This window comes from Bison bison, unplaced genomic scaffold, assembly GCF_000754665.1.
Source record: "Bison bison bison isolate TAMUID 2011002044 unplaced genomic scaffold, Bison_UMD1.0 scf7180017864180, whole genome shotgun sequence".
NCBI lineage: Eukaryota > Metazoa > Chordata > Mammalia > Artiodactyla > Bovidae > Bison > Bison bison.
The window spans coordinates 5,161,664-5,176,721 of NW_011494752.1; the positions used below are offsets into that span (position 1 = coordinate 5,161,664).

A 15,058-nucleotide genomic window follows, 5' to 3' on the forward strand; every position below is an offset into this window, starting at 1 on the left:
ATCAAAATCTCAGGATCTCCTGGGCAGAATGCTTGAATTGAATTTGAACTCTCAATAATTGCTAGCCTGGAAGTCTTAAAGAAGTATAAAAGTTAGATACTTAAAGTTAGTTATGTCAGAAATAACAAACTGAAGGATTATCCCTTAGACTACTATCATCCAGAAATAATAAGGTTATTCTTAGAAAATTATAATCCTAAAAATATCACAGACATACTTATTACATTTCCAACATGAGGAAGTCTACGGTTTTCTGAAACCACAGTATGAATGAAGTCTATGGTTTCAAACTGCAAAGTGAAACAAATGTTTTTTGCAACATCACATTATGAAATGTTTCAGATATGCATAAAAGGTAAATGAACACCCATATACGTGTATACTCATAATCTAGATGCTATGATTCACATTTTGTTATATCTGCTTTGTCACTTATCCACCTATCCATCCATCTTGTTTTTGATGCATTCCAAAATAAACTACAGATGTTGCTAGACTCTAGATGCATGTATAATTAACTAAACTTCAATATTTATTTACAGTTCCTTTAAACCAATAAGCTTTTGAAAGATGCCAATTCTTTTTTAAAATAATGGCTTGCTTAAGTAAACTATGCAACCACTTAGAAATCCTACATTCTAAATCCTAATCTTTTATTAATTCTCTTACTTTGAGTAATGTCACATATCTTAGTTTTATCATTAACCAAAAAACAAAGGTTCTTGGTAGACATGATAGGAGGTCTTGATTATCAAATCATAAAATGAACATTGTGGTTATGGCAGAATCCAGAAAAGAGAGACACTCCCTTAATAAAACTGAGAAATAGCTAATTGGAAATTATGTGGGCATAAAGTTTTCTATAAATTATAATAACTCAACAAGGCTCACAAACTCAAGAGGGAGCTTGAGGGTGAGCATTTAATCATAACGCATAAGCGTCACTGTATATCTATGATAAAACAACTTGATTATTGAAGACTGAGTCACTCCAAGTGGGAATTTCATAACAAGGCACTAGCATCAAACTGGAATTTTCTTGGCTTTGTGAAGCTGTAGCTGGCTTATAAACTCCTTATTAATTAAGTAGAGTGAGAACTGCCACAGGGATAGCTGCCCCTTCCTTTATGAGCTGTTTATTCCCCTACACTGATTTTTCTTTTTTTTTTCTTTTAGAAGATTGGCCTGGAAGGGGCATTCTTTGAAGCCTGAAGAATCAAAGCTGCTGCAAAGCACTGCTGAGAGTTTCGAAAGAATTATGAAGAAACTACATTGGACCTGAGGCGATAGGCTGAGATCTCCCTAAACAGGTCAGCAGTTGGTCTGCAAAATATTCCCATTGCCAAGGAGGCAGTGACATCTTGTGTAAATCAAAAACTAAAACCCTGAGATATCTCATTTCCGTTTTAAATGCATGGGGGTTAAATATGGATATCTAGCACTTGAGAAGTTCCTGTGGGATTGATTTTTTTTCCTGTCGTTTCTGAGCCTTTTGCTGGGTGTGATAAGAAGGACCGCATTTCATTATCAACCCTGCTAGTGCTGCACTTCAGGGAGACTAGATGAGGCTACACAGTCGGAGAGAAGATCCGGCTTCCAAAGAAGAAATGATTCACATGTTGTGATTATAAAAACCCACTTTAGGCCCAACTCATTTTCAACAGAATCATGAAATAAAATGAAATCCCAAGGAAATGAAATTTCCTGCATCATTTTGCAAATTAAAAAAAAATGAAAAATCATAGTGATACCATAAAAGAAATCAAATTTTTGAGGTTTCAAGGTTTGGTTGGTAATGTTTGCATTTTTGTAACATTTGAAAAAACAATCCCAAATAACATTTTGGGGGAGGCAACTGAAAAAGAAAACACAAGATCATGCTTAGGCAAATCTTCAATTGAATCAGACAATGTTATAGAAAAAACATCAGAACAAAGACTTTGAATTCTGAGAGCTGACCCAGTGCTCTTGCATTTCTCTCCCCTTTGCTCTAATTTCAGTGTAACACAGGAAGTGGATACAGGATGGATCTACATCAGAAATAAGAGAAAACCAGCAAATTAGAGATAACCACAACCAGGAGGGCCTCACGCCACAAGTTTCTGGAGATCCATAAACAGATGAATACAGAGAGGCATTTTTTTTCCCCCACTGGCTTTCTATAAGCAGAAAAAATAGCACACGTTGGGACAAAAGACTAGATCCAGATCAAGTGAGATTTAAAATCAAGGCCAAAGTTAACATTGGTAAAATGAAGACTGTAATTTCATATAAATGATCTTTTCACACAATGTATGAATTAAGAGCCCCCATTTATAGACAAATAGAAAAGCTTCTAGTATTAAAAAAATTGATACTGAGGATTTTCTGAGATCTTCCAAGACAAATCCGTTTCAAGTAGCTAATAGGAATGTGCCCAAGTAATAATGATGGCTATAATTCTATTAGAAGTAAAGCGAATTCAGAGACCTAACTATAGGACTAAATAGTAGTGTTCAGCTTATTCTAACGGGTCAGTCCAACCTGAAGGGAGAAAGCTCAGTTATCTACCTGCTTCCCAGGTTTCATTTCAAATGACCTTCCACTCTTGATAGAACATGTTATTCTGTTTAATGAGCTCAGTACTGGGAATGTTTAATAAAAATGATTGAAAAAAAACAAGATTAAAAAAAACCCACTTACTAAAAAGTTACTGTACATCAAACTTACTCATATAAAATATTTATTTTATGGGATGATCAAAGGGAGAGGCTTCTATCTACTAACACCACCAAAATAGCCCAGTGTAAAAGAAAACAAAAATGGATCAATTTAATCTTATAGCTGGTACCAAATCCAAGACACCTACTCAAGTGAAAGAATAAACAAAATAATCATCATCATAAAATTAAAAAGGAGTCATACACTTCAAGGCTGCTTTGAAAGTAGAGGAAACTTGCTATGAAAGAACATGTAATAAAATGATCTTCCTTTCCAAGTTAAGCCGAGAGACCAACAGCAAGTAATATTATACCAGTTTCACCTGTAGACCATTTCAGACTAAAAGAGAAACAAAAATAACCCTTTACTACTCCCAGTAAGTATATCTCCAAAAATCTTTAACACAATTGTGAAATCTCAACATACACTCACTAAATAACAGAAAACTAGTACAGGGATTTAGCCTATAATTGATAACTTGAGAGCCGTGAAGTTGTGAGTTTTTGTTTGCTTTCTTGGATAAGGGTGAGAAGCAGAGATAGGACTGGAAAAGGAAGAAATGAATTTTTAAACTTCAAGATGTGGTCAAATTATTGCTATAAGTTTGAAGCCTTTTCAGAGCTCTTTAAACCTAGATAGATTGCACTAGTACCTACTACCTTTTTTATTTCTGCATTGGCACTGAAACGCCAGTGAAAGTAGCAAAGTGAATAGAAAGAGAAGATATGAACAAATATCTAAACTTGTAACACAAATGTACCAACAACACATTTCACATTTCTTCTCTTGATAAGCACACTTCATCTGAATGTTTTTTGTTTGGGAATTTTAAGCTCAATAACCAGCATTTAGGAAAAGTAACATTCTCCATGTAATTAATGGCGATAATATTGACAGCATATCACTTTGAAAATCTTGCTCTCAAGAGTTACATTGGACTAACTCCTTGTCTTTCCTCCAATACAAAGACAGAAGAACAATATATTCTTAAACTAAATTCTGTTTTAAAGCTAAATCCATGGTAAGCTGATAAGAAAAACTTGAAGTTCCCAAAGAGAACTGGAATTATTTTTATGATATTTGTACTAACATATCATGTTTCATGCAGAGCTATATGCTAACCACCCACAATAAGACATGTTCAAGATATTCTTTCAGTCTGTACTTTAAAAGCACTGGTTTTGTGGGGTTGTGCCATAATCCTGTTACATAAAGTTATTTCTTTATTTCTTTCCATTTCAATATGTTATTAATCTACCTGTCTCTTTTTGGAACTCCTTTAAGTTTCACAAAAGAAAACAATACTCTAAATTTGTTTCCATTGGCTCTAGACTTCACTTCCAACAGTGAGCATAAATGACTAGCTGTTCCAAAATGAGCCATGGAGAATTTATCCCTACCTCAGTAATAAAAATTTTCTATTTTCTTCACCCTTTCCCCCATTCTCAATGCATTCTTGCTGTCAGATGGCCTCCCCTGAATCAAACTTAAGAAATGCTCAACTGTTTCTGCAAATGCATAAGAATGCCCTTAAACGTCTGAGTATAGATGAAGTATGTTTCATTCCAGGTGCCTCACAGCTGGCACTGGTCCTGCAGTGACCACTGCAATAAAACAGGAGGAGCCTCTGCCTGGCTTTCATCCTAATCATTCTCTAAAGAGCTTGCTGAAAACTTGGACTCAGAATGTGAAAGCTGTTAGTTTTAGGGAGAAGGTTTAAATGAGGAGGCAGTTTGAAGAAGAGCCATGAACATCACAGCTCAGGACATCAAATACCACAACAGGACTTCATTTCCTTGGAATCACGCAAAGTGCCATCCGTTTTTTATTTGTCTTATATGGAAAACATTATCCTTCATTGGTAATACTCTTAAGCCAAAAAAACCCTATCAAGACAGAAATACAGATATGATTTTCAGTCTGGGAAGACAGAAAACCTACTTGTACTGAAAAACAGATGAGCACTTGGAGGACATCCATGACTCAACACAACTATCGTTTTCTGGGGTCAGTCACTCTAGGCAACAGAAAGGTGGCAAACAGCACATAACAGCTGTGATGAAGTCAGATGCTTTAATTTACAGCGAGTCCACAGTCATGGCAAATAGCACTGAATTCTGAGCCACCATAAAAATTACAGCCAAGCCCCTAGAGTTTACCAGGAATCAGTATTTTCCCATCACTCCACTCTATTCTCAAGCAGCACAGTGTGGAGGAAATAATTAAATGAATTAAAGCAAGGACGCAACAAAGATAGAATGAAAGTTTTGGGGGGGGGGAGTATATGTATATATGGCATTTATATTTATCTAGTGTCTTTCCCAGGTTATCCTGCTAGAGATTTCTTACCCACCTTCGGCCCTAATGTGCCAAGTTAGTAGTTTTAGACAGATGCCTACCTCCCCCACAAATTTACCAAACCCCTAAAGTTTTATTGCTTTAATATGACTCAAGATCAAACTTTTAAAGTGGCTTTCATTAATTCTTTTGATGTTACTTGGCCATTTTCCATATACATTTAGCTCTCAAGTTTGATGATTTCCAAATTTCCTTTCATACTCAGCCTCTGGGAGAGATACAACTTCCACGCAAAAAAAAGTAAATGCGACTGGCATTGTACAAGTTTTCAGTGCTCTCAAAGCAACTGCTACAAATACATATAAGTACATAACATCAACCACCCATACATGGGGCCATACACGCAATGCGGCTGAAAAAGAAGATTCAGAAAGACAAGGGTTACATTATGGACGATGATTGAATGGGTAAATTTAAGACAATTTCAAACAGCTTGCCAAAGGAAATCCTCATTTTTCCATTTTCTTGTACAGTATCTAATTTCTGGCTCCTCATTTCCTCCTGATCTGATAATTGTGAAATTCTAAATAAAGTGTCATCTTTCTTACAACAAATCAATGAACAGAAAGCTCCCATCAACAATGCAGATGTTTCCTAAAACCCCTGCTGATTATTTCCTGAATATCTATCCCACAAACCACACAGCAAGTCCTTTGAGAACAAGGAACCTTCTCTGCCTCATAATAAATACAGCTTCTATGTCTGTGTGCATGGGTGTGTGTGTATGAGTGTGTGTATGCACTTAAAAAAGAGAACTAAGAAGTAATATGTAAGTGATAACAGTGAGATAACAGTGAGTCACCACAAAATCACCTTTTATTATCAATTTCAGATTGAAATTCAGTCCTTTCCAAGTGCTGCACTGCAAATAACAGGAAAGGAGAATTTCTACTCATTGTATATTTGCCTCCATAGATGCAATAAAATTATTTTTACATTCCTTATCACAGATTTATACCATTAACACCACCATATACACAATTATATTTTGGGCATCCCTCTCGCTATCCTTGGTGGCTCAGACAGTAAAGCGTCTGTCTGCAATACAGGAGACCCGGGTTTGATCCCTGGGTTGGGAAGATCCCCTGGAGAAGGAAATGGCAGCCCACTCCAGTATCCTTGCCTAGAAAATCCCATGGACGGCGGAGCCTGGTAGGCTACCGTCTATGGGGTCACAAAGAGTCGGACACGACTGAGCGACTTCACTTTCACTCCCTATAGTACAGTTTAAAATAATTCCATCTTTGTTCCTCATGCCATCCTTATAATAATCCTATAATACAAAGATCAACTTTGTATTAAAGAAATAAAAAATTCTTTAAGTTACTAACTGAGCCTTCAGACACAACTAAGCCTAAACTTATCCACTAATAAAGTATAGGGAAGTTTGTTTTAAACACTCTTCCAACCTAACAAAAATTACAGATATTCTCACTTTTGCAAAAAGCTCTCATCTTTTGCATTCTGTTTGTTTCAATTATTCAGGGCAACCCAGGCTGATAATTACATAGTCCCCAGTTGCTGAGTAAAAGTGATGCTTAATTAGCCAGCAGGAAAGATCGATTAAGATCCAGCAGGGCATCTTGTGAAGTTCTCTCACATTCCTGGAGGGAATATATTCTGGCTGTGCCCTTCGAAAGGATAAAACTCCTTGCTTCTAAGGAGTTTCAATGACGTTTCTAAAGTAGATGATAAGATCTTTCTGCCACACAAATGAAATCCCAGGTATAACACTGCTGAAGCTCTTCCTTTACTAAGAGTACACGGTTCAAACGTTTCAAATCACATTGCCTCCAAGTCGAAAAAGACTTAAGATTGTACTCACTTATCCCCAACTCTCATTCAGTTATCACACTTCGAACAAGAAGTGGTTGAGGAATATACTGTAATGGAAATTTTTTATTTCTCCCTCCATCAAGCAAGTGTATGCATCTGTCAGGTGCTCACATTCTAAAAGGCACAAAAACTAGGTGAGGGCCTTTAATTAAAAAAAAAACAACTTAATGAGCATGATATTCCAATCAGCCTGAGAGTAAGACATTTTAATAGGAGGAAAGAATCAACTGGATAAGTCTAGTTTAAGTTTTCTATTCGGGAAGGAGATGAGGATATAAAATCAGGACTAAAACTCATAGTGGAAATTGTCTCATACTGCTTAACGTCCTCTCTTTCAGTAATTTGGACAAGCATAAATATTTAGCTTTTCACCCATTTTGCAAAAGTGTCCAATAAAGACTAACATAACAATCCAAAGCTAAAAGCAGAATAACTTTCTTAACATATACAACTATAAAAATATTTCCATTGTGGTAAACTAACTACCCTAAATATGCCTGCCTACCTTCAATGCAATTCAGTAAACATTTAAAAGCCTCTACCAAGTATAAAGAACTATAATAAATGTGTCCTACTTTGATAATTTATATACAATTAAAGTAGATTTTGCTGATTATAAATTGCTTTAAACTTTATGAAGAAGAATAATGGAACCGGTTTATACAAACCTAGCTTTGATTTGCTGCAAGCCCCGCAAAATATGGTCTCTGTTGTCCTTTGCACCAGCACTGAGGTTCTCATTCCGCAAACCTTCGGCCAGGAAGTCCTCAGTATCTAAACGAAAAGGAAAGCTGATCAACAGAAAAGAAAAAGTACCAAGAGAGAAGGAAGAAAATCTGGAGGATTAACAAATGGATACAAATTTCTCTTTAAAAACTTTAAAGTTGCAGAATAAGGTGATTGTAAGTAATGCCACAGAAGAGGATACTTATGTATATTTCACTTCTAATGCCTGTAATATGAAACTGCACTAGATATACTATCAAGATAATGTTACGAATTTATACAGTTGGGTTACATAAGCATATTAAAATTTTGTTTTACATTCTCACCACTCAAGAACACCAAACAAAAAATCCTACATAGCCATAAGTAGGACTTTTGATGGGGTATAAAGTTCTGGAAATAAAAATTTCACTAAGGACCACCATTAAATTCTAAGATGTATGTCATATCTATTGCATATATCATTAAATAGGTTCCTCCAAGTTCCTCTGAAGGCTAAAGGATGAAAAGTTGAATTCAAAGGTAAAAATAAATGCTATCCAAAATTAAATTAATGTAATATGCCATATTAATAGGATAAAGGACAAAGGCGATGTGATTGTCTCAATGGATGCAGAAAAAGCATTCGACAAAATTCAACAGCACTTTATGATAAAACAAACAAAAACACTCAACAAACTGGAAATAGAAGGAAACTTCCTTAGCCTTATAAAGATCATCTACAAAAACCCACTAACATCATACTTAATGATAGGTGAAAATCAATATACAGTCCCCCCCCTCTTTTTTAATAAAGTCAGGGTGCCAGAAAAGGGAGCTCTAAGGCCCTACCCATCGATGTCAATTGCAGACCAACAGGAAGAGATATATCACTGTATCTCCAACAGGGAGAAGGTTCCTACTTTACTACAGCAGGAGGAAGGAAAAAATTTCTCCTTGTCCTGCAAGAGTCTGGCCAATGAGAGACTGTTAACAATAACTCAGTCAACAAGAAGCCATTACACTTGGAACTCCCAGTTTTCTCCAATGGTCTTTTTGTTTATAACAGCTCCTCCCAGTTCCTTCTCCTCTATGAAAGAAAGTTCCTCTTTTTTGTTTTCTGGGCTTGCCTGTGGATAACCATGATTGCACGTCCTTAATTGCAAGTCTTTGCTGTTCCCAAATAAACCACTTTGCAGGTAAAATAACTGGTTGTTTTACTGTTTTAGGCTGAATACTTTCCCCCTGTTCCTAAAGATCAGCAACAAGACAAGCTGTCTGCTCTTACCACTTATATTCAACATTGCACTGGTGCTGGACAGGGCAAATATGCAAAAAATGAAATTAAAAGAGTCTAGGTTAGAAAGAGGGAGAAGGCAATGGCACCCCACTCCAGTACTGTTGCCTGGAAAATCCCATGGATGGAGGAGCCTGGTGGGCTGCAGTCCATGGGGTCGCTAAGAGTCAGACATGACTGAGTGACTTCACTTTCACTTTCCACTTTCATGCATTGGAGAAGGAAATGGCAACCCACTCCAGTGTTCTTGCCTGGAGAATCCCATGGACAGAGAAGCCTGGTAGGCTGCAGTCCATGGGGTGGCACAGAGTTGGACACGACTGAAGTGACTTGGCAGCAGCAGCCGGTTAGAAAGAAAGAAGTAAAACTATCTCTACATGCAGATGATATAATCTTGTACATAGAAAACCCTAAGGAATCCACTGACAACTATTAGAACTAAAAAATGAGTTCAATAAGTTTGCAGGATACAAGATTAATATAAAAAATCAGCTGTATTTCTATACAGTAGCAATGAACAAGCCAAAATTAAATTAGGAAAAATTAAATTAGGAAAACTCCATTTAAAATAATGTAAAACAGAATTAATACTAAGGAATAAATTTAACAAGAGAAGTATAAAACTTAAACTCTGAAAACTACAAAATATTATTGAAAGAAATGAAAGACCTTAAATTAAAGGAAGAAACTAAATGGGAAGACATCCCATGTTTACATATGAGACTTATGGCTATTAATATGGGAATATTTCCATACTGATCTAAATAGTCAATGCAATCTCTATAAAAATCTCAGCTGGATTTTTTGCAGAAACTGACAAACTAATCCTATAATTCATTTGGAAATTAAAGGTACCCAGAATAGTCGAAACAATTTTGAAAAAGGAGGACAACTTTCCCATTTTCTGATTTCAAAACTTACTACAAAGCTACAGTAATCAAGACAATATGGTATTGGTGTAAAGTCAGACACACAGATCAAAGGAACAGAATTGGGAATTTAGAAGTAAACCCTCACATTTATATTCAATAAATTTTTGACAAGGATGACAAGATAAAACAACGGAAAAAACTGTTTTTCAATAAATGGTGCTGGAACAATTAAATATCTACATGCAAAGAAATGAAATTGAACCCTTACCCATATAATATACAAAAATTAACTCAAAATGGATCATAGACCCAAACATAAATGTTAAAACTATAGAAGAAAATAGGCATAAATCCTTGTAACCTTGGATTAGATAATAGTTTCTTAGATATGATGCCAAAAGAACAAGCAACCAAAGAAACAAATTGACATCAAAATTAAAACTACTGTGGTTCAAAGGATGCTATCAAGAAAGTGAGAAAATTTTTGAAAATCATGTATCTAATAGGAGACTTATATATAGAATATATAAAAAGCTCTTACAATTCAATAATAAAAAGACAATCTGATTTTAAAACAAAGAACCTAAATAGACATTTATCCAAAGAAGATGTACAAATGACTAATAAACACATGAAAAGATGCTTAACATCAGTTGTTATCAGGAAACAATAACCAGTACCACACTGAGGTACCAGTTTCACATGGCTACTGTCAAGAAGATGGACAATAATGAGTGCTGTTGAAGATGGAGAGAAATTAGGATCCTTATACACTGCTGCTGCTGCTGCTAAGTCGCTTCAGTCGTGTCCGACTCTGTGCGACCCCGTGGACTGCAGCCTACCAGGCTTCTCCATCCATGGGATTTTCCAGGCAAGAACACTGGAGTGGGTTGCCATTTCCTTCTCCATATACATTGCTAGTGGGAATGTAAAATGTGTTGTTACTTTGTAAAAGTCTGGCAGTTCCTCAAAAAGCTAAAAAGAGAGTTGCCCACCAATTCCACTACTAGGTATATACACAAGAGAAATGAAAACAAGTGTTCAAATAAAAACTTGTACACAAATGTTTGTAGCAGCATTATTCTTAACAGCCCATAAGTGGATAAATACTAACACTCATCAACTGATGAACAGATAAACAAAATGTGGCAGCAATAAAAAGGAAATGCTGATACATGCTACGATACAAATAAATCTCTGAAATCATAATTTCATCAATCAAAAGAAACCAGTAGCAAGGGTCACATATAGTATAATTCCATTTACATGAAACATACAGAATGGGCAAAAATCTATAGGAACAGAAAGTAGATAAGCAGATGCCTAGGGCTGTGGGAGAGAGGGCTGCAGATTGAAGAATGAAGGCTAAGGGGGTTCAAGTTTTCTTTGGAAGATGATGAAAAATGTTCTAAAATTTATTGTGATGGTGACTGTACAACTCTGTGAGTACCATACTAGAAGCCATTGGACTGCACCCTTTAAATGGATAGGTTTTATGGTATAAGAACTACATCTCAATGAAGCTGTTAAAAAATAGAAACAAATGTATGAATGAATGGATGAGTGAATAACAACATCTACACATACCCTTCTGAAATTTCAAATTTTGAGGATGAAAACATTCTTTAAGTACCCAGACATAAAAAAAAAAAGAAGTAGTTTACAGAATAACAGAGTCAAAATGTCCTCTCCACAAAATAAGCACCCGAAGATGAAAGTTTTAGTGTTTTAAAGGAAAAATACTGTGCGCAAGAATTCTAAACATAGTCAAGATGTTGGTTATATAACATGAAGGAGACCAGCAAAACATTTTCAAACAGTTGTGGCTCTGAATTTCTATCACGTACATTCTTTCCTGAAGAAAATCTTTTCAAGGACACACTGATCAACAGAAAGAGGTGGTGATGAAATTCAAACCAGCAAAATAAGTTAAATCTAGGTAACTGTGGTTAAATACAGTTTAAAACTTATTGTTAAAGAGTAATTCTTAATTAAGATATTTGTTAAAAAATGTAATAAGCATCTGAATACTAGTTAGGAAAGAAATAGAGAAGAAAACAAGCTAAATTACTCATTTACATAAAGTTAATGGGTACTATGCCATCTTGGACAATGATAATTAAAGAAAATGGGTTTAACTACAATTTTTCAAACACTAATGTAATAAGTGTAATAATGGGTTTCTCTGGTGGCCCAGATGGTAAAGAAACCACCTACAATGCGAGAGACCTGGGTTCGATCCCTGTGTTGGGAAGATCCCCTGGAGGAGGGCACAGCAATCCACTCCAGTATTCTTGCCTGGAGAATCCCCATGGACAGAGGTGCTTTGGCAGGCTACAATCCATTACAAAGAGTTGGACACTACTGAGCAACTAAGCACAGCACAATGTGAACACAAAATTTAAAGAGGAAAAAAAATTTTTTAATATTCAATGTAATAAAACACAAAAATATAATGTAGCAAATAATAAAACTCATAAAATGATATATAACTGATGATAATAATTGTGAAAAATTAGAGTCCTCTATTAAAAACAAGCTATAAGGATATATTGCATAGCATGGGGAATATAGCCTATGTTTTATAATAAGCATAAATTGAGAATAATCTATAAAATTTTTTAATCACTATGTTGTACACCTGAAACCAATATAATATTGTAAATCAACTATACTTCAATTTAAAAAGAAAAAAGTTAACAGAAACAAGTGAAAAAAAGTAAAGAATTTCTATGCAAAAAGATAAGTTAATTTGATTACTGTTTAAAAGATATTCACCTGAAATAAAGTGAGATTGAAATTAAAAGAAGACAGATGTGCAAAATGTCCTAAACAAATTTTCTTAAAAGCAAGAATAGCAATAATTCATATCAAAGTAGAACACAAACAGGCCAACAGAGTCATTTTATTTTATATAAAGTACAATCCGTAATAGAAGTGACCTGTTATGTGCTAAATAGAATAGTACTAAAATACATATAGTGAAAAATTCAAGAACTATAAGTAGAAATTACTGAAAAACAATTGTAAAGTCACTACTAGTCTCTAATAGACCACATGGATAAAAATATATAATTATAGAGGGCAGTTTATGTCCAATAGAAATAAAATTACACACGTAATTTAAAATTTTCTAGTAGCCTCATTTCAAAACATAGCCCAAAAAGAGATAAAATTAATTTCAGTGATATTTATTTTATTTAACTCAGTAGATACAAAATATGATTTGGGGCTTCCCTGGTGGCTCACTGGTAAAGAATCTACCTGCCAATGCAGGAGACATGAGTTCTATCCCTGATCTGGGAAGACCCCACATGCCATGGAGCACCTAAGCCCGGGCACCACAACGATTGCGTCTGTGCTTTAGTCTGGGAACCGCAACTACTAAGCCCACCTGCCGCAACTACTGAAGCCCAAGCACCCTAGAGCCCGTGCTCCTCAACAAAAGAAGCAACAATAGAAACAACAAGAAGGCTGCATATACCACAACGAGAGAGGAGCCTCTGCTCACCACAACTAGAGAAAAGCCTATGCAGCAATGAAGATCCAGCACAGGCAAAAACAAATAAATAATTTTTTTTTAAACCAAAATAGTATGATTTCAATATGTAATGAACAAAAAATAATTATTGAGCTATTTTACCTGTTTTTGTACTATATCTTCAAAACCTATGTGCATTTTACATTTAACAACACATATCAGTTCAGACTAGTCACATTCAAATGCTCATATTTATGAAAATTAATTAAGCACTGGATTACAAAAAAAATCAATAATTTCTTAAAAACTCAAAATTAGAAAGATCTATTTTATGATTAACACAAAATAAAACTAGAACTTAACATTTAAAAGAGTAAAAAAACTCTCCATACTTAGACATTTGAAAACACATGCACACATACATTGTGGGTAGTAGAGGAAACTCAAAACTATAATTACCATCTATTGAGAAAATAGCCTGTGTAAAATATTATGAAATATAACCAGCATTGTACAGAGTGATCTCTTATTTATAGACCTTTATAGACCTCAATGGAGAAGGCAATGGCACCCCACTCCAGTACTCTTGCCTGAAAAATCCCATGGATGGAGGAGCCTGGCAGGCTGCAGTCCATGGGGTCGCTAAAAGTTGGATACGACTGAACGACTTCACTTTCACTTTTCACTTTCATGCATTGGAGAAGGAAATGGCAACCCACTCCAGTGTTCTTGCCTGGAGAATCCCAGGGACGGGGGAGCCTGGTGGGCTGCCATCTATGGGGTGGCACAGAGTCGGACACGACTGAAGCGACTTAGCATAGACTTCAATATTTCCAATATTAAATAAGAAAGAATGAAAAGAAATACATGAAGCAACAAATTCAAAAAATCACAAAAGAGCAATAAACCAGCCTATGGAAAGCAGGAGAAAGGAAAAAATAAAGATAAAAAACAGAACGAAAAAGTTAGAACGGTGGTTGTCTAACAGTGCTCTCTGGAGTCATGAGCATCCGAAAACAAAGAGGACACTAACAGATGGAGAAATATACCATGTTCATGGATCGGAAGAACAATATAGTGAAAATGAATATACTACCCAAAGCAATCTATAGATTCAATGCAATCCCTATCAAGCTACCAATGGTATTTTTCACAGAGCTAGAACAAATAATTTCACAATTTGTACGGAAATACAAAAAACCTCGAATAGCCAAAGCAATCTTGAGAAAGAAGAATGGAACTGGAGGAATCAACCTGCCTGACTTCAGGCTCTACTACAAAGCCACAGTCATCAAGACAGTATGGTACTGGCACAAAGACAGAAATATAGATCAGTGGAACAAAATAGAAACCCCAGAGATAAATCCACCCACCTATGGACACCTTATCTTTGACAAAGGAGGCACGAATATACAATGGAGAAAAGACAATCTCTTTAACAAGTGGTGTTGGGAACAACTGGTCAACCACTTATAAAAGAATGAAACTAGAACACTTTCTAACACTATACACAAAAATAAACTCAAAATGGATTAAAGATCTAAATGTAAGACCAGAAACTATAAAACTCTTAGAGGAGAACATAGGCAAAACATTCTCCAACATAAATCACAGCAGGATCCTCTATGACCCACCTCCCAGAATATTGGAAATAAAAGCAAAAATAAACAAATGGGACCTAATTAAACTTAAAAGCTTCTGCACAACAAAGGAAACTATAAGCCAGGTGAAAAGACAGCCTTCAGAATGGGAGAAAATAATAGCAAATGAAGCAACTGACAAACAACTAATCTCAAAAATATACAAGCC

The 15,058-nt window shown here is 35.4% G+C and overlaps 1 protein-coding gene across 1 annotated transcript in view; it reads right to left on the minus strand.

The window, feature by feature from the left end:
- The window catches only part of SKAP1 (src kinase associated phosphoprotein 1), a 302,947-nt gene that overhangs the window by 249,915 nt on the left and 37,974 nt on the right, over positions 1-15,058 (minus strand). Inside the window, exon 3 of the mRNA XM_010843145.1 lies at positions 7,563-7,668. Within this exon, the coding sequence (XP_010841447.1) occupies positions 7,563-7,668 (106 nt within the window). The remainder of the gene's footprint in view (positions 1-7,562; positions 7,669-15,058) is intronic.